Here is a 23,509-nt window from a genome sequence, read left to right as displayed (position 1 = left end):
TAACCTTAACTGGGTAGGGCAGGGGGTGGTCAAGGATTGCTGAGCTTTCTGCCAACAAAGGCAAAAGGCATTGGCTTCGCTGCGTCACCTGGGGAGGGCTCCAGGTCTTCCCCAGCAGGAGATGGAGGGCCCTGATCCCCAGCTCCCTTGGTCACCACCAGGGCCCAGAGGAGACCCACGTGTGTGAGTGAACACGAGGAGGGCCCCGCCAGATCAGGACCACACATGGGAAGTAACGGTAAACTCATCTTCAGTGATTTTTCCATGGACTTCTAAGGACACCTCCTTGTATCTGAGGCCCCGACATCTCCACAGACTCACGCTGATAGGCTGATCCAGGACTGAGGGTGTAGACGGATGACCATCTCTGGAGATTGCAGAGGCAATGGTAAAGCCCGTGGACTTTGGAAACAGGCTGCCTGGATTTCAATCCCAGCTCCTCCGTGAACCAGCTGAGTAACCTTGAGCAGTTGCTTACCCTCTCTGCACCTAATTTTTTCTCCCGTGCAGCATGGATGATAGTGGTGGTACCAATGACATCGGGTTGTGTGGCTTAAATAAGTTAAGATCATAAAGTGTTTATGACAGAGTCAGACACATAAGCACAATACCAGTGCCTGCTGATTTAGAATATGTATTTATGTGAACTAATATTTACTGAGCACTTTCTACATGCCAGGTGCTAGTCTAAGTACCTTATATGTATTATCTCATTTAAACTTCACAACAACCCCATGAGGTAGGTACTATTATTACAGCCACTTTACAGATGAGGAAGTGGAAATTCGGGAAGGTTAAGTTTCCCAGGATCACACAGCTTTTGTGATTGTGGGCTAAGTCAGAAAAGGACAAATACTGTGTAATTCCACTTATATGAGGTACCTAGAGTAGTCACACGCATAGAGACAGAAAGTAGCATGGTGGTTGCCTTGATCTGGGAGGAAGGGAGAATGAGGAGTTATTGTGTGATGGGTACCCAGTTTCAGTTGGGGAAGACGAAAAAGTTCTGGAGGTGTTGCACAACAATATGAATGTACTTAATATCACTGAACTATACACTTAAATGGTTAAAATGGTAAATTTTGTGTTACACATATTTTGAATTGAAAAAAAAATAACCTGTGGGTAAAGCCACTACACTCACAATTGAAAAAAAAAACTTGTGGGTTAAGCCTTTCTAAGGTGATGGATGGATGGATGGATGGATGAATGGATGGATGATGGAAGAAGAGATGGATGGAAGGATGGGCAGATGGGTGGATGGATGGAAAGAAAGGAAAGAAGGGAGGAAGGGAAGGAAAGAGAGATGGGTTTCCTTACTCATACATTCAACAAATATTTACATACCTACTGTGAACCAGCCACTGTCCTAAGAGCTGGCAGGAAATGTAGCAGTGAACAAGACAAAGATGCTGTTCGATGTTCATGTAACTATTATCTGAGCATTGCATGTAGAGATAGAGAAGTAATGTCAGGGATAAGAGAATTTTAGTGAAAATTTCCGCCATTTATTGATAACCCATTACGTATCTAACGCTGTGCTAAGCACTCTGCACAGGTTCACAACAACCCTGTAAGTCCTATGACTTCTTATCCCCATCTTCAGATGATAAAAACGAGGCACAAAGAAGTTGAAGCACCTGCTCAAGATCGTGTAGATGAAAAGCATCTGCTTCAGGACAGAAGTAGATGCATCTGGACAAGGGTTTGACAGTTTGCTGAGAGCTCTTTTCAGCTCGAGGCCCGGGAACGCAGCGCCTCTACTGAACATTTGCACATCTCAGAAGGTTTGGGGGCTGCTCTCTTGCTGGTTATCTTGAGACCTGCTCTCTCCCTCCTCTGCACCCACAGCACATCGTACAAGATGTTTCTTACTCCCTTCCTCCCATGTCCCTGCAACATAAGATCGTTGTCCAACCCTCAACTCCCCCATCTCCCTCATTCTTGGCCCAAGTCCTGCCAAGTGCTGCTCCCGGAATATTTCTCTCCTGTTTTCACCCAAGCATTCATCGGTTCTTACTTAGGCTCTTGAAAAAAAATTAAATATTCATTATACACCTGCCAACGGCAGACCCTGCACTGGACACCACATTCCTTCAATAATTAATATTCACAATAGTCTAATATTTTCCCACTTCACAGGTAGGAACTCCCAGCTGGTATTACTACTACAACTCCTCATCTGGTCTTCTTGCTTCAACCAATTTCTTTTCTTTTCTTTAATTGAAGTATAGTTGATTTACAGTGTTGTGTTAATTTCTGCTGTAAAGCAAAGTGATTCAGTTATACATAGATATACATTCTTTTTCATATTCTTTTCCATTATGGTTTATCACAGGATATTGAATATAGTTCCCTGTGCTAAACAGTAGGACCTAGTTGTTTATCCATTCTATATAAAATATTTTGCATCCATTAACCCAAATTCCCAGTCCATCCCTTCCCCACCCACCCCCTTGGCAACCACAAGTCTGTTCCCTATGTCGGATGCCTCACCCAATTTCAATCCATTCCTTTAAAAGTGGCAACCAGCAGGGCACGGTTTGGCACTTGGGTCCAGGTTTGGGGATCAAGCTTCTCCACCTGTGCCCCCTAGCTTCTCTCTCAGCCTCAGTTTCCTTGCCTGTAAAAGTGGGCTAATGGTGGTACCCATCCCCATAGAATTGGTGTATAGATTAAGTGAGACAATGCCTTTAGTACAGTGCCCAATTCAGAGCAGGTGCCCAATAACTAGTAGCTCTTATTATGGTTCTCATTAGTCAGAGTAGGTGCGTAACAAATAACCCCAACATTTCAATGGCTTAACATAGTAAAAATTGATTCCTTGTTCACAGAACAGTCCATAGCAGGCCCTTCATCACATGGTGACTCAGGGAGCCAGGCTACTTCCATCTTGGAGATCCACCATCTAGGTCCTCAGATCGTCTACACCAGCCAGCCAGTGGGGGAAGAGAATGTGGAGGACTGTGCAGGGGGTGGTTTGTGGCGTAGGCCTAGAAATGGCAAATACCACTTCCTTCCATATTTGATTGACTAGAACTCAATCACATGGCTTCACCTGGCCACAGAAGAGTCTGGGAAACACAGTCTAGCAGTGTGCCCAGAAGGAAGAAGAGAGGCATTTTGTGAACGCCCAGAAATTTCTGCCACACCACATGGTGGTTGCTGTTGTTCCCCAGCCTGTCAATCTAATCCCATACTTCCCTGACTTCAAACTTTCTAGCACCTTCTGTGGCAGTCAGTGCCAAACTCAACTCCCATAGCAGCCACACAGGCCTGCCCTGGACTCAACTCCTGCCACATGAACCACCATAAAGGATTTGTCAGGTGAGCCCTGCACCCTCACCCACTCCCTGCCCATGCCATCCCCTCTGCTTGGAGTTCTCTTTTGCCCTCTTGGCCAACTTCTACTGCTCACTCAAATCTCAGATCCAGATATTTGTCCTCCCTGACTCCTGGGCCAACTAGCTGTCAGTCCTTGCTGCATGCCCCTCCCCCACTAGAGCCAGGATTGGACTCAGTAGCTCCAAAACCAGTGGTTCTCCTGAGAAAATCTGAATATCATTCAAGCAAAACAATGTATTTCCACAACGTGAGATTTTTGTGTGGCCTGATGTCTCCATATGCAATGCACTGGTCTCCCAAACCACCAGGATAACTAGTACACTAGGGAAATGATGTCTTCCTAAGAAATTGTTTGACTGGAAAACTTTTCAGCCTTCCAATCCCAGGTCTGGTTGACATGACCAAAGCCTCTCATTTTTATCTTTGTTTGCATAGAAACATTTTAAGACATCTCTGCATCTGTCGGCACCTGTCTGCCATCCACCACCAGGTCCAAACAGAGTATAAAAGCAGGTTGCATTTTATCCTGGCAAACCACTCTATCCTCCTTTCTCATATTGATGGCTGCACACGTGTGCAAGACATGTTCACTTACTCCATGGTCCTGGCACTCATTGCCGTCATTGTCATGGGCCTTGTTAAATTGTGCCAGGGACATTCTGAGCACTTTCAGAGTACTCTGCCCTTTCTCGTACTCAAGTTGGGACACCCTTAATTTTGTAACAGAAGAAATCAAAAACCCAGAAAGAAATTTGCCCCTGGCCATTGGGATTTCTATGCCAATTGTGACACTCATCTACATCCTGACCAATGAGGCCTATTACACAGTTCTGAGCATTTCAGATGTCCTTGGCAGTAATGTCATGGCTGTGACATTTGCTGACCAGACATTTGTCATGTTTAGCTGGACCATTCCCATTGCTGTTGCCCTGTCCTACTTTGGGGCCTCAATGCGTCTATCTTTGCTTCATCAAGCTTGTCCTTTGATGCACTGTTGTGGAAAAAATGTGATGTTGGTGCCATGGCAGCCACCTTGAGATCATGAGGTGCAACTGGCCAGAAGTGTGGATCTTTGATGACACCACCCAGGCACCAGACAACCCCAAGACCAGCTACTCCAGACTTCTTGTTAAATAAACGTGCACTTCCCAGAAAGCACCCCAGAGAGAGTGAATTCATAAAGCGGCTGTGGGATATTTTAATTTTCAAGGGAAATAAATTGATGCTCAATATCTGTCAGACAGGGTGTGAATTACTAGCTCAAGGTAGTTCACAGTTTTCTATTAGATGGCCCTACATTCCTTTCAATTACATCATATCTTTGCAAACCTGGTTTTATGGGTGTTGCCATATTAATAATAATAATAAAGAAAAACAAGTGCTGCATGAAAATCAGTGTGGAAAAAGAAGTGAGAGTGGCAGTGTCCAATCTGACTCCAAGGCCTGAGAACCTGTGCCGTGCCCCAAAGGCATACATATCCCATGGTAAGCAACTGTAGTATTTAAAAATGAAAGTTATTAAGAATGCAATTAAATTGAGTTATTTAATTATAGTTATTTAAGAATGAAATAAAATAGAAATAAGATATTTTTCCGTTCAATGTACGTGTATTTTCTTAAATGGCCACTAAGTAGTTAGGCCATAAATACTAAGTGTTTTTTTGGACCTAACTAATAAATACAGCTATTAGGTATTCCTTTTGTCCAAGGAACACCATGAACCAAGAAAGTTTGGGAGCCTCTGAAATAAATAATACATGTCCTTCTCTTTCAGGCACTGGGGGTTGAATTTTCTATCCTTTGCAGCAGAGAACATTTATGGCTGATAAGCTCCTTCCCAATATACCAAAGATACTGGGCTTTCGGTCTAATAATTTCTTCTTAAAACAAGTCACTATTTGTAGTAATGCAGATGCTTGATAACTCAGGCTGATCCTGAGATTTGTGCGCTGTGGACAGTCACAGAAGCTTAAAGCAGAACTGTTACTGACCTGGGTTCTTGGACTCTTTAATCAATAGAAATTGATAAGAGGCCAGACAAGGAATTCAGGCAAGGCTTTACTGGGACTCGTGCTGCAGCAGGAGGGAGTGCAAACAAGTAACAGGTTCCCCTGCTCGCTCCCTGAGGCGGGAGTGGGGGGAGGGCGGTGGGGCGAGCTGGTTCCATAAATAGGGTGAATGTAAGGGCGCACTGGTGGGTCGGGCCAGAGGGGTAGCTTAGGTGCTCTGCCCACCCCCTTGGTGGTGCTGTGTGCAGGATCATGCGCAGGACCCTGCTTTTGCTCCCAGCACCTCAGAAGTGGCAGCTGGATTTTGGTCTTTTTGTATCTTGCTGTTCACAATTTGCCCCAACTGCACATACTCACAGTTATTTTTAGTCCCGTATAGTTTCTTTGTATTTTGTTGCTCCAGGAGACATGTGTCCAGGTTCAAGCACTGCAGCAAAGGATCCCAGGTCCCAGCCTGTCTCAGAACCCCTCACTGTCTTCTGAAACTGTGGCTTTATTTCTATCTAAATAGCTCTGCCATTGTTTTCAACGTATGATCACTCACTTGGAGCTCAGGGCAAGTTTGTTGTTGGAAATGAGTCTCGTTTTCACCTTTCTCACTGCTCAGATCGCAGGTTTAGCTTGAACCTGAGCACCTTCTTTCCTTCCTTGTAGAAGCCACCAGCACCCTATTTTCTCCCCTGCAGTGTCCAGTTCAAATGCTGACGTCTTTGGAGTCACTGGTAACCAGACATCAGACATTCTGGCTACGTCAGAACTTATTACAGCCAGAAAGTCATTGGACTGAAGGAGCAGTCCACTAAGTCTCAGCAGTAAGGGTTCATTTGCTCGCCATCTGCATGTTTGGAACAACAGTTAAAATGGTAGTAATAATGTCTACTATTTACTGAAGAGCTTGTCACTATGAGCATATTTCAAATGATAATCAGAATGTTCTCATGTTGTTGACTTTTTTTTTTTGGTTCTATCATTTTCTCTACTATTTGGATAGTAATACTTATTAAAATTAAATAGCTCTACAGAAGAGGAAATCTAAAAGGTCAGAAAACATGAAAAGATAATAGCCAGAAAAAAATTCAAAGGAAAGCAACAGAACAGAAAATTTTAAAACGTGATTAACATCCAGTACTGACAAAGAGGGAGAAAATAGGCAAACCCATGCAGTTTTGGGGGGAGTGTGCATTACTACAATATTTTGTAACACAATCTTGCAATATTTATTAAATCTGTAAATTCACCTACCCCTAGACCCAGCGAGCCTTATGTTTGAAAAATCTATCCTATAGAAATAAAAACTCCAATTGGTAAGAGTATATGTACAGGGACATTGATTTCATTATCGTTTATTGGTAGAAAAAGCTGAGAACTATCTGAATGGTCATAACTGTGAAAACATCTACCCCAGAATGAATGTCTATTTTCAGTATCCTGAACATCCCATTGTTCTACTCAGCATCAAGCCTTTGGACAGTCTGTTTCTTTTACCCAAACTGCTCCCTAATTCTGACAAAAACTTTCTCATCCTTCAAGTCTCAACAAAGATATGATAATGTTTTTAAAGGGTGCAAGAGAGAAAGTATCATGAAAATGTGAATCACGCGGACTGGCTAGCAATTGGGTGAATCTCACAAACAAAGTGAAAGAAGCCAGATGCAAAAGAGCGCATACAGTGGAACAGAAAGTTCGAGAACAAGCAAAGCTGACTGTGCTGTTAGCTTTGGGAGGTAGTGACTCGGACAGGGCACATGGAGACTTCGGGAATCTATCACTTTCTATTTCTTGATCTGGATGCTGGCCACAGGGTGAGTTCACTTTGTGAAAATTCATCAAGCCAATAACGATGTGTGTACTTTTCTGTGTGTACATTGTACTTCAATAAAAAGTTAAAAATAAACCCAATCTATTTTAGGAAGTTACCTTCTGGATATAGCCAAGAGGAAATCTGTAGGTGAACCAATGGTACCTAAGAAGAGAACACTGAATTCAATCTCTACGTTGTCGCCTGTAACATTTTATCCCCATAAAATATAAAAATGAGCTAATTTAGAAACTGCCTTTAAAAATCAGAAGCTTTCACTCTGCTATTTTTTACTCCAATAGTTGAATTGTCATCAATAACAATACAAGTTGGGCTTCCCTGGTGGCGCAGTGGTTGAGAATCTGCCTGCCAATGCAGGGGACACAGATTCGAGCCCTGGTCTGGGAAGATCCCACATACCGCGGAGCAACTGGGCCCATGAGCCACAACTACTGAGCCTGCGCGTCTGGAGCCTGTGCTCCGCAACAAGAGAGGCCGCGACAGTGAGAGGCCCGTGCACCGCGATGAAGAGTGGCCCCCGCTTGCCACAACTAGAGAAAGCCCTCGCACAGAAACGAAGACCCAACACAGCCAAAAATAAATAAATAAATAAATAAACAAATAAAACAAAAAAACAAAAAAAACAATACAAGTTAACAGTCAGCAAGCCCTATCCCAGGGCTTGTACTGAGCATTTAACAAACACCACCCTGCTGGCTCCTCATGACAGTCCTGTGAGGCAGGTGTTGTTCCCATTTCTCAGATGAGGAAACTGAAGTTCAAAGATCTAGTGACTCACTAAAGGTCAGAGGTAATTAGGGTCAGAATTGGTTTGCTAACTCCAGAGCTTATGCTTTTACAGAAAAAATATCTCTATAAGAGGTAAAGTAGCTAAAAAAAGAAACCAGAACTATCTTTTGAGAGACTCATTTGATTTTTTAAAAATTATTTCTAAAACAGCTCTGTTGAGGTACAACTTGTAGACAATAAATTACCGGTCAAGTATACCACTGATGCTCTGACACGCGTATACACCCATGAAACCAGCTCCACAATCAAGACAGTGAACATGTGTATCATCCCCCAATTTTCCTCATGACCCTGTTCCTGTTCTCAGGCGATCACTAATCTGTCTTCTGCCACTATAAATTAGTTGGAATTTTCTAGAATTTTATAGAAATAGAATCAAATATATAGAGAACAAACTAGTGGTTACCAGTGGGGAGGGGGGAGAGGAGCAATATAGGGTTGGGGAGTGGGAAGTACAAACTATCAGATGTGAGATAGGCTACAAGGATGTATAGTACAACACGGGGAATATAGGAAATATTTTGCAATAACTGTAAATGGAGTGTAACCTTTAAAAATTGTGCAAAAAATTAAAAACTTAAGAAATAGAAATGGAATCAAACAGCATGTGTTCTTTTTTATATGGCTTCTTTCACTCAGTGTACTTATTTTTGATTCAGCTATCTTGTTGCATGTCCGAACTTAATTTCTTCTGGCTGCTGTGTAGTTTTCCATTTTTCTATACTACAAAGCTACAGTAATCAAGACAGTATGGTACTGGCACAAAAACAGAAATATAGATCAATGGAACAGGATAGAAAGCCCAGAGATAAACCCACACACATATGATCACCTTATCTTTGATAAAGGAGGCAAGAATATACAGTGGAGAAAAGACAGCCTCTTCAGTAAGTGGTGCTGGGAAAACTGGGCAGGTACATGTAAAAGTATGAAATTAGAACACTCCCTAACACCATACACAAAAATAAACTCAAAATGGATTAAAGACCTAAATGTAAGGCCAGACACTATAAAACTCTTAGAGGAAAACATAGGTTGTTTTTTTTTTTTAACAAGGCCATTTCTTCTACTAAATATTCAAAAGCCTCACTAAGATTTTTGGAGAAAAGGATCACTTTTCATCAATGGCACCTGGGACAGTCCCCAAATAGGAAATAAGCCAATGTAATAAATTGTGAAAATTTATCAGAAATAATGAAATGAGGCATCAGGGCAACCACACCCTCAAGGAATGGTGATGGCGGGGAATTTTTATATGCTGTCTGGGGCAAGGGGAGAAGGGATATATATAATGTAGTAGTCAAAAGCACAAGTCCCAGAGCCAACCTGCCTGGTTTCGAATCCAGTTCCATCATTTATTGGCAGTGAGGACGTTGCAAGGATAGAGACGGTTGCCCATGTCAGATGCTACTGAGAAGTTGAGACAGCCAAGGACGGAGAAGGGGTCACTGGGTGTGATGGTTTCAACGTCACTGATGTCCTTCCCAAGGGCAGGTTCAGTTCAGCCATGTGTGTAGAAAGGATTACCAGAGGTTTTAGATGAGTGCGTGGGAGAACAGGAGAGGCAGTGAGAGGCAGTAACTCCTGGGGGAAATGAGTTCCAAGTCCCAATTTGAAAAGCCAAAAGCACGCTTTGGAATGCATGTCTCAGTCGTGGGAGGTATGGGAGAGGGAGGGCATGAAAGCTAACCCTTGGTGAGATCCTCTGCCCCTGACACCCCCTACACTCCCGTGAGAAACTGTAAGGTTTCTATAATGTTATACAATAACCATTCCATCACGTGGTGCTTCTCAACTTCAGCATTTCCAAATATATCACCTCCCTGATTTCTGCATGTCCGTACAGTAGCTCTACCACTATCTTCTTAGTAATGGTCTTTAAATGGGCTCGCTTTTAAAATGAAATAGACAGGTGCTTTAAGGGATATTTTATAACACAACCATCAATAGTAATGGCGTATCATTAGCCTTGAACAGAACGTACTCCATAAAACTAAATGCAAAGAAAAACAGAAATATAATTGAAGCCAAGCAAAGTTTTTAAAATTCTAGCCAAATGCTCTCGCTCCCTCAGTTGGAGAAATGCTATAACACTCTGACCTCCACCTGTGATCAAAACCAAAACCAATGCTAAGGGGGAAGGGGGCTTGGGGGAGGGAAGTATTGGGATGTAGGGATTGGCAGATGCAAACTATTATATACAGAATGCACAAACAAGAAGATTCTACTGGATAGCACAGGAAACTACATTCAGTATCCTGTAACAAACCATAATGGAAAAGAATATAAAAAAGAATGTATACACATGTATAACTGAATCACTTTGCTGCACAGCAGAAATTAACACAACATTGTAAATCAACTACACTTCAATTAAAAAACAAAACCCAAACCAAAACATTAGAAACAGTGCTAACATGGTAGTGTATACACACATAAAAGTGAAACAAGTTACAAAAAAAGTACTCACCCTTACTACGGACGATGTGCTATGGCATTCTCCGTTCTAGTACGTATCGGACAACGTGCTATGACATTTTCCGTTCTAGTCTGTATCTTTTTAAAATAAGGGACTTGATTCCCTACATGGAGTCACCATCCGTTAATGGCCTAGTACACGGTTTCAAAAACAATGGATTAGTAAATATGGCATTAGTGTTAAAGACACACCAGCACCAGCCTGAGATCTTCTCCTGGGACTTCTTAAGATCTGAAAGTTCCTTAAGACCTTACTGAAAAGGCAGTTAACTTTCTCACTGGGTGATTCACTGTCATTTCACGCTGTGTCACCGCCCGGACCCCTGTCAACAGGCGTGCTGCTGTGTAACGGGGGACAGGCCACACTGTAGGGAAAGCTGATCTAGAGACTCTCTAGTAAGGGGCCGTGATCTCTCTCGGACGGGAGAGGGCCGGCAGGCTGCCTCACTGCCGTTCTGCACACACAGGCTCAGGTTCACAGCCCCAGTCACATAACCAAAAATTTCATTAGGTGTGGACAGGCCTTATGTCTTTGAATTGGAGGCCAGGTCTCCAGGGCCCCTTTTAATCTGTATCATAACTGTATTAGTTTCCCACTGCTGCTGTAACAAGTGACCACAAACTTAGCGGCTTACAACAACACAAATTTATTCTCTTACTGTTCTGGAGGTCAGAAATCTGAAACTAGTTTCACTGGGCTAAAGTCGAAGTGTCAGCAAGGCTGGCTCCTTTTGGATGCTGTGAGATGTTCTCTTGCCCTTTTCAGCATCCGGTGGCCGCCTGTACTCCTCCACTTCCACCCCTTCCCCCACATTCAAAGCGCATCACTCCAGTCTCTGCTTCTGGCATCACATGCCTCCTTCTCCTCTGACTCTGACCCTCCTGCCTTCCCTTATAAGGAAGGACTCTTGTGAGGACATCCGGCCCACTTGGATGCTCTTGGGTAATCTCCCATCTCAAGATCCTTAATCACAGCTTCAAAGCCCCTTTTGCCACATAAGGTAACATATTCACAGTTGGAGGGATCAGGGGCTCATCGTTCATCCTGCCACAATGACCAAGGTGAAGGCGGATTTAAGCAGGAAAGGGCAGAAACGGGAGCAGAGGCGAGCTCCAACATCTGGTCAAGGTGCCAAGTGCAATGTCGGGTGCTGCAAACAAGAGCACACAGGAGGAAATCCCACAACGGACGCAAGGGCATGAGCTGAGTCTGACTCACAGGGAGTGAGCCAAGGTCAAGGTCGGGTAAGGACCTCTGGTTCCAGCTGACACAGAGGTGAACCGCAGCCCACCCAAGGGAGCAAAGGATAAACAGCAGAGGACCAACACACCGACAATGGCAACTGAGATTTATTTAAACGGTAAAAGCCGACAGGAACAGGAACTGGTACAAACGACCACCTCGGTAACTGAAGTCTCTCGGCGAGCGGGGAGACTGGTAGCCGAGGCCTAACCACCACTCAGGAAACTCGGAGACTCAACTCCGGAAAGGTCAGTGGCTTCAGCTCTGGCTCAGCACGAGTCTTGAACAGATCAGTAAGTTACTTCCTTCAAGCCTGGGAGGAAACACACAGAAGCTGTGAAGAGACTCTCACAGATTGGGGCAGAGAAAACAGCCAGAGGTGGGAGAATGTGACCTCCGGATCCCAGGCCCACAGTGACTGGCTCTGGGGCACCAGCCACACGTGTGATCATTGCAGCCCCGGCCTCCTGGTTGTGTAAGATGAGACTTCACAAGGCAACAGGAGGTTGGATGAGACTGTGTTTATGGGTGGTTTTAAAGGGATTGAGAAACGTTTATAACAGTTTACGGGCTCTCTGCAGTAAACCTGAAAGTCTATCCTTTAAACGCTGAGCTTTTTTTTTTTCTTCTGAATAATACTTCTCATTCAGACAACTTGTTTAAGGCGTTCATTCTTGAGTGTTCTGCTTTTTACCTTAAACATTTAAAAATTAATATTGGTCTGTTTTTGCTGAGAAAGAAGCCAAAGGGCTAGTGACTAGCCTTAGCAATTTCGTTCACCCTTTTCTCTTTGAGTCAAATTCAGTGATAAAGAAGACTAGTGTAGGCAATTTATTTCTTCACATGTCTAGTAATTTTTTTATCGTATACTGACATGGCAGATAGTAAGTTGAGGAGACTCTGAATTCTAGTATCTTCCTCTGAAGAGTGTTGAGTTTTGTTCTAGCAGGCAATTATATTATTGGAGAATCATCCTGATCTTCTAGAGTCTTGGTTGCAGGGTTGTTTAGTATGAATCTGTCTAGGTTTTGTACTAGAGCCTATTCTTTAGGAACTTGGCCTTTTAAATGCTGAACTTCAAGCAAACACAGTTCTTTCTTTCTTCCCCACACACATATAAGTACAGTAAGTCCCCTACATACAAACGAGTTCCGTTCCGAGAGCGCGTTCGTTAAGTCCAATTTGCTTAAGTCCAACGAAGTTAGCCTAGGTACCCAACTAACACAATCGGCTATATAGTACTGTACTATAGGTCTATAATACTCTTCACACAAATAGTACTTGAAAAACAAACACAAAAAATAAAGAAAACATTTTTAATCTTACAGTACAGTACCTTGAAAAGTACAGTAGTACAGTACAACAGCTGGCATACAGGGGCTGGCATCGAGTGAACAGACAAGAAGAGTTACTGACTGGAGGAGGGAGAGGAGGTGGGAGATGGTAGAGCTGAAGGATTGTCAGCAATAGGAGATGGAGGGCAAGCTGCAATTTCACTCACGCATGACGTTGATGGAACGCAAGTTTGCATCTTTGAAAGTTCGCACCTTGAAGGTCTGTATGTAAGGGACTTAATGTACTGATACAACAAAGCAGCCAGGCGCACAGTGGGGACAAGAAGCCCCTTACAAAAAAATGCTCAATACATCGCTACTTTACAGAAACTAGAATTAACTCTATGCTATTACAAACCACCTATATTTTTTAAAGTGTGAGAAAGTTAAGTAAATTCAGACATAGCCTCATGACAGAATACTTATAAAGCCATTAAAATGCAAGGGGAAATGCTTATAATATTAAGTTACAAAGATCAGGAATCAAGATTACATAAATAGATAAATTCAACTCTGCTAAAAACAAAACAACAGCTAGAAAAAGAATGGAAGGGAAAAGCTGCCAGAGGTTATCTCTGAGTGACGGGCATATGGGTGATTTCTTTTTTCTTTGCCATACTTTTTTAGAAGTTTCCAAAGTCCCTACTAAAAATTACAGTTTTTAAAAGTGCAGGAGGACAGCAGTACAAAAACACACTAATAAATGATTTTTTAAATAAAAAATAATTTAAATGGATTTTGTGGGCTGAACTGCCCAGCTGGGTAAATTTATAAACTAGCGGAAAGATAAGCCCAAGGGGTATGATTAACAACCTGGAATTTTCACACAGGAGACAGTCCTTGACTCTGCCAAGTTCTTTGTTTTGTACAGACTACCTGCCTAAGGCCATGTGTCAGACACATCGATAGGAAGCTTAAGGGCACCCACGACATTAAAGGCCAGGCAACAAGGGGCAGCTGAAAAGGAGGAACTCGATCAAGATCAAGGCAACAAGAAACACTGAGACAAGCCTCCATGCTCTGTCCCTATGGCCCTACTCTTGCAGGCCAGGGAAATTCATCTTAAATATAAGAGAAGAGAGAAATTCAACCCACAGCTGCAGGGGTGTTAGAGAGATATAATGATCTGTGTGTTTAACATGTAGTAAACCTGGTTACAAGTTGATTAAAAAGACAATCATTGGGTCCTTTTATTAAGATGATTACAAGACTCAAGATCTCTTACCATCCAGCTGAGAAAATTCCACAGACTTCTAAAGGGCTGTTGGTTTGTTTTCATACATGTGGTTTATTTAAACAGTTCTCCTGGGTTTTGTGCCATAAAAACACAGAGGATATAACAGCTGATTCTCTGGCTACGTTCATGGATCGGATCCACGTATACGTCCCCTAGTTCTTCCTGGGTCGAAAATTCCCGTCAAGTCTTACGTTCTCTGGGGACAAAAAAATTCCCCCTTTCTAGGTTAAATCAATACAAGTGAAGTCACCTACCCAGTTCACTTCCTCCTTTGGTGGCCCAGCAAAGGCAGTAATGCTGCATGAGTTGTTCAAGAAGCTCCATTTCATCCAGGAATTCAAGGGACTCTATTCTGCGGAGAGAATGAAGAGACAACAGTACAAATGTATCCAATCAAAAACGAAGGTCATGACCCATGCTTATATAGTCATGGAAAAGTGTTCAGGATATACTATGTGAAAAGAAGCAGGCTACAGAATAGTATGCATGGTGTGGGCCCATTTTAACTTATTTTTATTGAAAAGGAGAAAAAAATCCCATAAGCAAAGTCAAAAGTGACAAATGACAAACTAGAAAAAAATGTTTGCAATAGAAATGACAAGGGGTAGATTTCCTTGTTATATAAAGAGCTGTTATACTTCAATAAGAACAACTTCTAAAACTTATTTAAAAGATGGGTAAAAGACCAGTTCACTGGCAAGGAGAAACAAGAGCTTTTCAACCTCATTTATGTGAAAAGAAATGTAAATTAAAACACATGAAATGTTTTCAGCTAACAGCTGACAAAGATAAAAAAAGGCTGATACATCCTTAAAAATAAATAAATAAATAAATAAGTTTTTTTTAAAAGGTTGATATACATTTTACCAAGGACATGGGAAAGAGGTGCCCTCCTGCGTTACTAGTAGGATGACAAAATAGTATAACCTCTCTGGAGTGCAATTTGACCATCTCTATCAATGTTTAAAATGTACGTCCTTTCATTCTGCAATTCTGCTTTAAGAATTTACCCTATAGGTGTTCAAGAAATCTCACTGCAGCATCACAGCTGCAATGTAGTAACAGCAAAAAAACAAAACAAAAAACAAACTTTAAAGTAGAAGAGATGGGTTGAATAGATTAAACACATTCATACAATAGGATACTGTGCGGCCATATAGGGTAGGTTTATATGAATTGACATGGAACAGCCTCTAAGACTTATCATGGAATTAAAAAAGCAAGTTGTTTAGGAAGTAATGTACATAGTATATTACTATCTATGTAAAGAAAAAGTGGGGGATATATATGGTTATATATGCATAGACTAATTTTGGAAACTGCAGAAGAAAGTGGTAATGGTGGTTGTCTCTTGAAACAGAAGGTAGCTGATGGTAGTGAGGGTGAGTAACCGGGGGTTTTGTTTTGTTTTCACTCTGTACTACTTTATTCCGGTTACTTTTTTTCCCCATTATGTGCTTATATGACTTTTTTCAAAAAATCATTTTAAATGTAAACTTTTAAATATATACACACACAGAGAAACGTATGAAAACAGCTCTTTAAAATGTTTTCTGTTGAGATATGCACACACTGGGGCGGTGGGGACAACGCAGGCATTTCCAAAAAGAGTAAAGAAGAAAAACAAAAGATGATCCAGATTCCACTATTTACAGCCACTGTTAACACGCTGGTATTGCCATTCGTCCAGGCTGTGTGTGTCTGTGTTTGTGCACATGTGCGTGTGCATGAAAGTGTATAGATGTACACGCTTGTGCATGTTTCTGTATTTGTGCTTAGCTCCCGCCCTGGTGTGCAGGCCAAAGAGTCACAACTGAAGTAAGAATGACTATCCAAGGAGTGCTCTGGTGGCTTCCCAACTAATCTTAGCGGAGGACCTCAAGGCAGGCTTCCTAGTATGAGAAGAAACCAGCATCACGATCAAGGCTCCAGCACCATCATGACCAAGTTCAACTATCAGGACACACTAGACTGTGAAGCTGTTCCCTAGAAGGTGAACTCCGCAAAGGCAGGCATGAGGCGCAGTAGGCATCTGTTAAATCAACAGGCCTGCCTCCGGTTTCTTTTTATACAGAGTATCTGGCAAAAGCCCTTGACAAATGTAGACACAAACTATGAGGCATCTGCAGAGCTGGGAGGGCTGGTCGGCCTGGGGTGGACAGACCAAAGGGTGGGCGGACAGACCCACCTCTTTACCCACCTCTGTTAGGACAAAGGCTGCTGTCTGCAACATAACTAAATGCCCAGCTATAGATATTACTTTTTAATTACTTTAAAATTATTATTATCAAGGAAACAACCTAAGTGTCCATTGATGGATGGATAAAGAAAATGTGGTATATATACTGACATTTACAATGGAGTATTATTCAGCCATAAAAAAGAATGAAATCTTGCCACATGTGACAACATGGATGGACCCGGAGGGCATTATGCTAAAGGAAATAAGTCAGAGAAAGACAAATACTGTAGGATCTCTCTTCATGTGGAATCTAAAAGAAAACAAACAAACAAAACAATTGGTAGGTGCCGGAGGTGGGCGGTGGTAGGGCAGGCAGGCAAAATATGTGAAGGGGCTCAAAAGGAACAAACTTCCAGCTGTGAAATACGTAAGTCACGGGGAAGTAATGTACAGCATGGTTATTATAGTCAATAATGCTGTATTGCATATTTGAAAGTTGTTAAGAGTAAATCTCAAAAGTTCTCATCACAAGAAAAAAAAATTCTGGAAAAGTAGTGAAGATTGCTGCCATGTCCTGCCTGCCATTTGCTGCACACGGTGGGGTGTTGCTCCAGGACCTTGCTTCAAATGTGATGGCCCGCACTATGGAGCCACTGGAAACTTCTTGCTCATCATTTGCCTGAAATCTTGGCTTGTGTTCACCTTTTTAAACAAAAAATATGCACCAAAAATGCCCACAAATGCAGCTACTAAAACTCGTTTAAAGATCTTCTTTAGAAGATCTTTTATTCTTTGGACTGTGAAGAAACTGATGGAAGGTTTGTTTATTATGTTCTAAATGGAGTTTTGTTTACTACTCAAAATAAAGTGGTTCTCCTTAAAAAAAAAAAATCCTGTATGTGCAGTGACCGATGTAACTGGACTTGTTATCATTTCACAATATATACAAACATCGAATCATTATGTTGTGTACCTGAAACTAATGTTGTCTATCAATTACACCTCAATTTAAAAAACTGTTATTAACATATATCCACACATAAATAACAGGCACCACCAAACAGGATATGGTAACCCTGAACATCTTGACATGTAGAGATAAATACGATCTATTGTTAAGCTTTTGAAAGGATGGTGGTTTACAGACCAATACATGCAACATCAATCTACTGATTCAAAAAATATAAATCTATATATTGATAAATATTTATCTTTATATACACATAGAAAAAGAATACACCCTAGCTGTCTCTGGAGGGTGCAGCTACAGAGCTCACAACTGCTCTATACTTCATGCACTTTACACTGCTCGAAAACTGTTTTATTGGAACAACGAGCATGTATTTCTTTTATAATGAGAGGAAAAGTCCACTTAAAAATCCATAAGCAGACTTTTCCCCCCTTAGGAGCCCTTGGGCAACGTCATTTTCCTGCTTCTCCAAAACACAGGGATTGTGCAAGATTTCCACTGCAGAGGTGTAACCGCTTATTTCAACTAAGATAATCTGTTTGGGCATAAACCTTATCTTGGCTAATAGCTAATGAGTTACTCTCAAGGAGCTACCAATGTTTAATCTACATTAGCAGCAGCTTAACTTGTTTCAAAATAAGTCTAGTTCAGGGTTGAATTTTTTTTTGTTTTTGTTTTTAACATTAAAGGATACAGACAATGATGCTTTTAATTCACAGTTATCTGCCACAGAGCAAACTCTTGCCAATCCCATACCTGCTCACTTCGGCACGAGGTAATTTGCTGTACAATTCCATCATGTCGATGGCTGATGCCGATGCCCACCCACTCGACAGGAGCCGTTCTTTCTAAAATGTGCAGTGGAGAGAAAGGGAGAGGACAACGTGCTGTCATATGACCCGAGACACTCTTCACGCACACAGAATTTCCCTCGGAGGACTCCTCTTTCAAAAGCCCACTGTGGCCACTATCATCTTTCTTTTTTTTTTTTAATTTTCCCATTTTCTATACTGAACACGCATTGTTACAATGGGGGAAAATGCACACTAAAGTATAATATTTAAAGAGAAATAAAGGAAGAAACTTTTCTATAAGCAACAGTTTTTTAAAGTACCCTAGTGGTAATGTGACACAAGCCATGTAAAAACTAACGTATTTAAATGGGGGCAGGGGTGGGAAGTGTCTCTTTAGCAAAAAAATTTCAAAGGTGGGGGAGTGGGAGGGGCGGGAACTATTACAGGTTCCAAGAGATTTAAGGGACCGATCAGTCAAGTACAAAGTGGGAACCATGTTTGGATCCTGATTCAAATACATCATGAACATGTTTTTAGACAACTGGGGAAAACTGGAGATGAATTGGGTGTTAGGTGCTATGAAGGAGTTCGTGTCGACTTGTAAGGTGTGATAATGGTATCATCATTATCCTGGGGGGTAGAAGGTCCTTATTTATTTTTTTAAATTTATTTTTATTTTATTTTTGGCTGCTTTGGGTCTTTTTTTGCTGTGCGCGGGCTTTCTCTAGTTGCGTCGAGCGGGGGCTACTCTTCGTTGCGGTGCGCGGGCTTCTCATTGCAGTGGCTTCTCTTGTTGCGGAGCACGGGCTCCAGACACATGGGCTTCAGTAGCTGTGGCACGCGGGCTCAGTACTTGTAGCTCGTGGGCTCTAGAGCACAGGCTCAGTAGTTGTGGCGCACGGGCTTAGTTGCTCCGTGGCATGTGGGATCTTCCCGGACGAGGGCTCGAACCCATGTCCCCTGCATTAGCAGGCAGATTCTTAACCACTGCGCCACCAGGGAAGCCCAGAAGGTCCTTATTGGTAGGAGAGTCACACTGAAGTATTTATGGGGAAAATGATATACTGTCTGGGATTTGCCTTAAAATATTCCAATGACACCACCAACAAAAATTTGGAAGAGGGGGGATAAATCAAACGATAATGACAAAATGTTATTAAATTACTGAAGCTGGCTGATGGAATATGGGTGTTCATTTTAACTACTCCCTCTACTCTTATGTTGTTTGAAAAACGGCATAGTAAGAAGTTAAGATAATAGGGGGTCGGAAATGTAAATCTGCGTCTTCCATACCAAGATGGCAGGACAGGGCTTGGATTTCCCCCAGCACGATGAACCAGTAGCCCACATGGAGCCCTAGCTGCCCGGAGGCAGGCACTCACGAGGGACTCTCACATTCTCTTATCTGTGAAGGGAGGGTGCCCTTTCTCGGCTGGCTAACGGTACAAGAGGACGTCCTGGTCTCTGCCCTCTGACCTGAGACTCTAATGACTTGCAGGTCTCCACTCCCGCCAGGTCACACTGTCGTCTCCGCAGGTTCTCAATCATGATCTGCCCAAACCGGTCATCCATGTTCACCTGGGAAGGGACAGAGGAGGCTGGGCATTGCCATAAGGATCTCTTTGTTTGTTAAATATGCAAGATTAAAACAACAACATCCTATTTCTAACCAGTCAAGGCTGATAATACCCACTGCAGGTCACAGAATCCTGAGTGCCATGCTGATGGAGTAGAGCCCCTCGAAAGGCAACTGGGCAGTGTCCATCCATTGCAAACACTCAGTCTGGGAGCCAACAATTCCACTGCCAGCAACCTGTCCTATAGATAGACTCACACGTGAACGCAAAGATGCAAGCACATTTACTGCAGCATTATGTGTGATAGGAAGAATCTGGAAAGAACTTAAATACCCATCATTTGGGGTTAAATTAATTCTGGCATGTTCATATAATGAAATACTATATAGCTGTGAAAACAGGAAAGGAAGATAGACAGATAAACAGATGGACAGATATGAAATGATCCCTAAGATAAACTCTTGAAAAGTAAGGTACATAGGAATGTGTATAGTATGCTCCCATCTGCCTTTAGGGGGAAAAAAAAAAAAACTCTCTCCACATTTATATATGCATAGGAAAATTCTGGAAAACAGCAAGGTTGCTTTCCAGATTAGAGGCTGAGGTCTTGGGTAGATAAGAGACTTACTTTTCTTTGTCTACCCTATCGAACTATATGATTTTTTTTTTTATTCTGCATGTGGCATTACTTTTTGAATAAAAAACTGGTTTATAAAACATAATTTATATATGTGCACAACTGTCACAAAACAAAATATTATGTACATGGGAATTCCCTGGTGGTCGTGGATAAGACTCTGTGCTTTCATTGCCGAGGGCATGGATTCGATCCCTGGTTGGGGAACTAATATCCCACAAGCCGCATGCAGTGAGGCCAAAAAATATATATATATTATGTACATTATTGTATTGATAGCACATACACTGTTACTTTGTCATATACAAGGTATCAAAAATTCAGCACTTTAACAATATATGAAGTGATTCCCAGATTCGTAAGCCAACACCAATGCCAACGCTGCAAGACAAAATCCAATGTTACTCTTTTTTTTTTTTTTTTTTTAAATTTATTTTTATTTATTTACGGTTGTGTTGGGTCTTCGTTTCTGTGCGAGGGCTTTCTCTAGTTGTGGCAAGCGGAGGCCACTCTTCATCGCGGTGCGCGGGCCTCTCACTATCGTGGCCTCTCCTGTTGCGGAGCACGGGCTCCAGACGCGCAGGCTCAGCAATTGTGGCTCACGGGCCCAGTTGCTCCGCGGCATGTGGGATCCTCCCAGACCAGGGCTCGAACCCGTGTCCCCTGCACTGGCAGGCAGACTCTCAACCACTGCGCCACCAGGGAAGCCCAATGTTACTCTTTTTTAGGGGGATGCATAAGGCTTATGTGGCACTAATGATAGGATTGCACACTATTCATTCAGGATACAAGCGTATTTGTGAGCACAAACTCCTTCATTTTATTGCCTAGGTTTGAATCCTGGCTTGATACTTAATAGCTGTGAGGCTATGAGCAAGATGCCTAACCCCTTGGTTCAACAGTGCTCTTACCTGTAAAACTAGGATAGTACTAGTACCTACCTTGAGGGCTGTTGTGATGATTAAATAAGTTAACATATATGAAACTCAAATAGCGCCTGCTATACAAGTCATCAGATTCGAAGAATTTGCAATAATTATTATCATTACTGAAATAACCGTCATCCATGTGGTTTTGTCACTTAACCACTAATTAAAAAATAATATGTTATGTGAGCAATTGACAACGTGAGGATGATGATTCTGTACTTGTTAGGAAAGAATTAAATTACGTTAAAAGTTTATTATTCACAAAATGAAGGTGTTGGGCAGGGTTTAACCCCATCTAAGGACAGCTGTGGTCAACATATTGAAAACTGGCACATTCTCAGGCCTGTTCCAAAGTGACAGTGTCTCTAGTCAAAATTCACTTAACCCATTGTCTCTCATGTGATGTTGAATAAAGGTTTGTTGAATAAAAGAATACACAAATGAAGCAGAGTGAATGAAATGGTACACATCCGAAATGTGTGGAAACATGGGAAGTGGAATTCCTTTTCCCCCAGGTATGGTATCCTGAAAGCAAAGACAGGTCACCAGTATTTATCCACATCAATACTAAAGACCGATGAGGCCAGCTACCATTATATCCATTCACCAGGACAGAAGACTGAGTCTGAGGAATGCCTCCAATTAAACAAAGAAAAGGAAGAAAAATCAACCAACCAAGAACCACCTATACAGGAACCTGGACTGCGTGAGGGGTGGGCAGGAGGCCAGGAGATCAAGGTCTAGCCTTAGACCTCTCCATAGCTATGTGACATTGGACAAGGTCCTGTACTGCCCTTATCTGTAATAAAATATAAAAATAAAATAAAATGAGGTAAAAAACAAAATAAAATCAATAAAGCTAAACTAAAATAAACAATAAGAGTAGCTAAAGTGTATTCAGTGCTTATCATTAAGTCCACTGCTGTTCAACATCCCATGAATTCCCATAATAATCCAGAGAAGCAGGTATTCTCTTTTTTTAATGAATGCACTTGCCACATTTAATCTGAATTATTTAGACTTGAGAGGTAGGTATTCTTATCCTAGGTATCTAGGTAGGTATCTCTCTCTATCAGAGAGATCCAAATAATAGCTAACTTAATAATAGCTTACTTAATAGCCAGGCAATGCTGTAAATGCTTGTGCACCTATTAACTCATTTATTAATTATGAAGTCGGGATATTATTATCCTCACTCTTCTGATGAGGACGCAGGCACAGAGAGGTTAAGTAACTTGTCCAGGTCACACAGCTAGGCAGTCTGCCTCCAGAGCATGGACTCCCAACCACCAAGCAATTCTGCTCAGGTCACACAGTCAATAATAAGAGCTAGGGCCAAGATTCAGATCCAATTTGAATTATTCCGAAGCCCTAAAACATAACCTCTTTCGGCACTAGATCAAAGGAGAAAAACAGGGAGCTCGTGGGCCAAGCTCAGTGATTTTAGAAAGTAGGAAATTTTACATTAAAATCCTGCATTTCTAACCTTTCTTGAAAAACTGGGAGTTCAGGCAACTCCAGGCTCACTCCACATGGTAACAGTTGGCTGGAACTGAATAGTGGGCACTGCATGAAATGGGACATGGGTGCCCCAGTTCACCACAGTCCCCATCACTCCACACTATGTAACACCTAGCCAACTGCCTGCATCTGCATCACTACCTGCCTCTGAAGGCATCTGAGTTTGCTACCCCTACACTGATGATAGCCAGAAGTCCTTCCATCAAAATCTATGACTTTAAAGGAAACACAATGATAAGAACTCAAACAACTTTCTTAAAGGACAAGACAGAAGTTCCAAAAACTCTGGCTAAAAGCTTGCCGGCAGTCAAGAACTCAGGAGTACTAGGTTTGCGGGAACCGATTAATACAGGAACATATGTGAGTGGCTGGAGGCAAAAGGAAAAGAGTGAGTGAAAGCATATTCCGAGGGTGCTCAGAGAGAGAAAGCCACCACTGGAGTCCCAAGAAGAAGGCAAAATTTCTCGTGCTTCCTTTTACCTGTTCGTAGTTTATGAACATGGCAGTCTCAAAACTCTTGGCTGCCCACTTGAGAAGGTTTGTAGACTGCTCCGGAGTCATGTAAACCAGCACACACTCAGCTATCAGGAGGGTTGGCAATCTTAAGGAAAGAAAAAAAAGGCACATAAATATGTTTTCATCAAA

The 23,509-nt window shown here is 42.1% G+C and overlaps 1 protein-coding gene and 1 long non-coding RNA gene across 5 annotated transcripts in view; one reads left to right on the top strand and one right to left on the bottom strand.

Annotated features, from left to right (window-relative positions):
- The window catches only part of LOC309645687, a 702,435-nt gene that overhangs the window by 150,207 nt on the left and 528,719 nt on the right, over positions 1-23,509 (top strand). The gene's annotated exons all lie outside the window — the stretch shown is intronic.
- The window catches only part of LCMT1 (leucine carboxyl methyltransferase 1), a 55,438-nt gene continuing 43,701 nt past the window's right edge, over positions 11,773-23,509 (bottom strand). Inside the window, exons 7-11 of one of the 4 annotated variants that reach the window (XM_082431109.1) lie at positions 23,345-23,465; positions 19,677-19,778; positions 18,163-18,254; positions 14,509-14,606; positions 11,773-12,017 (exon numbers count right to left, since the gene is read on the bottom strand). In XM_082431109.1, the coding sequence (XP_082287235.1) occupies positions 11,974-12,017; positions 14,509-14,606; positions 18,163-18,254; positions 19,677-19,778; positions 23,345-23,465 (457 nt within the window). In that variant the 3' untranslated portion in view covers positions 11,773-11,973. Of the gene's footprint in view, positions 12,018-12,525; positions 13,240-14,508; positions 14,607-18,162; positions 18,255-19,676; positions 19,779-23,344; positions 23,466-23,509 lie in introns of those variants that run through there. The other 3 variants (XM_082431110.1, XM_082431108.1, XM_082431111.1) reach the window with 3 other exon arrangements.

This window comes from Balaenoptera physalus (genome assembly GCF_965194825.1).
Source record: "Balaenoptera physalus genome assembly, chromosome: 16".
Taxonomy (NCBI): Eukaryota; Metazoa; Chordata; class Mammalia; order Artiodactyla; family Balaenopteridae; genus Balaenoptera; species Balaenoptera physalus.
Note: the sequence above shows the minus strand (reverse complement) of the source record. Positions and strands in the feature narration are given on the sequence as shown.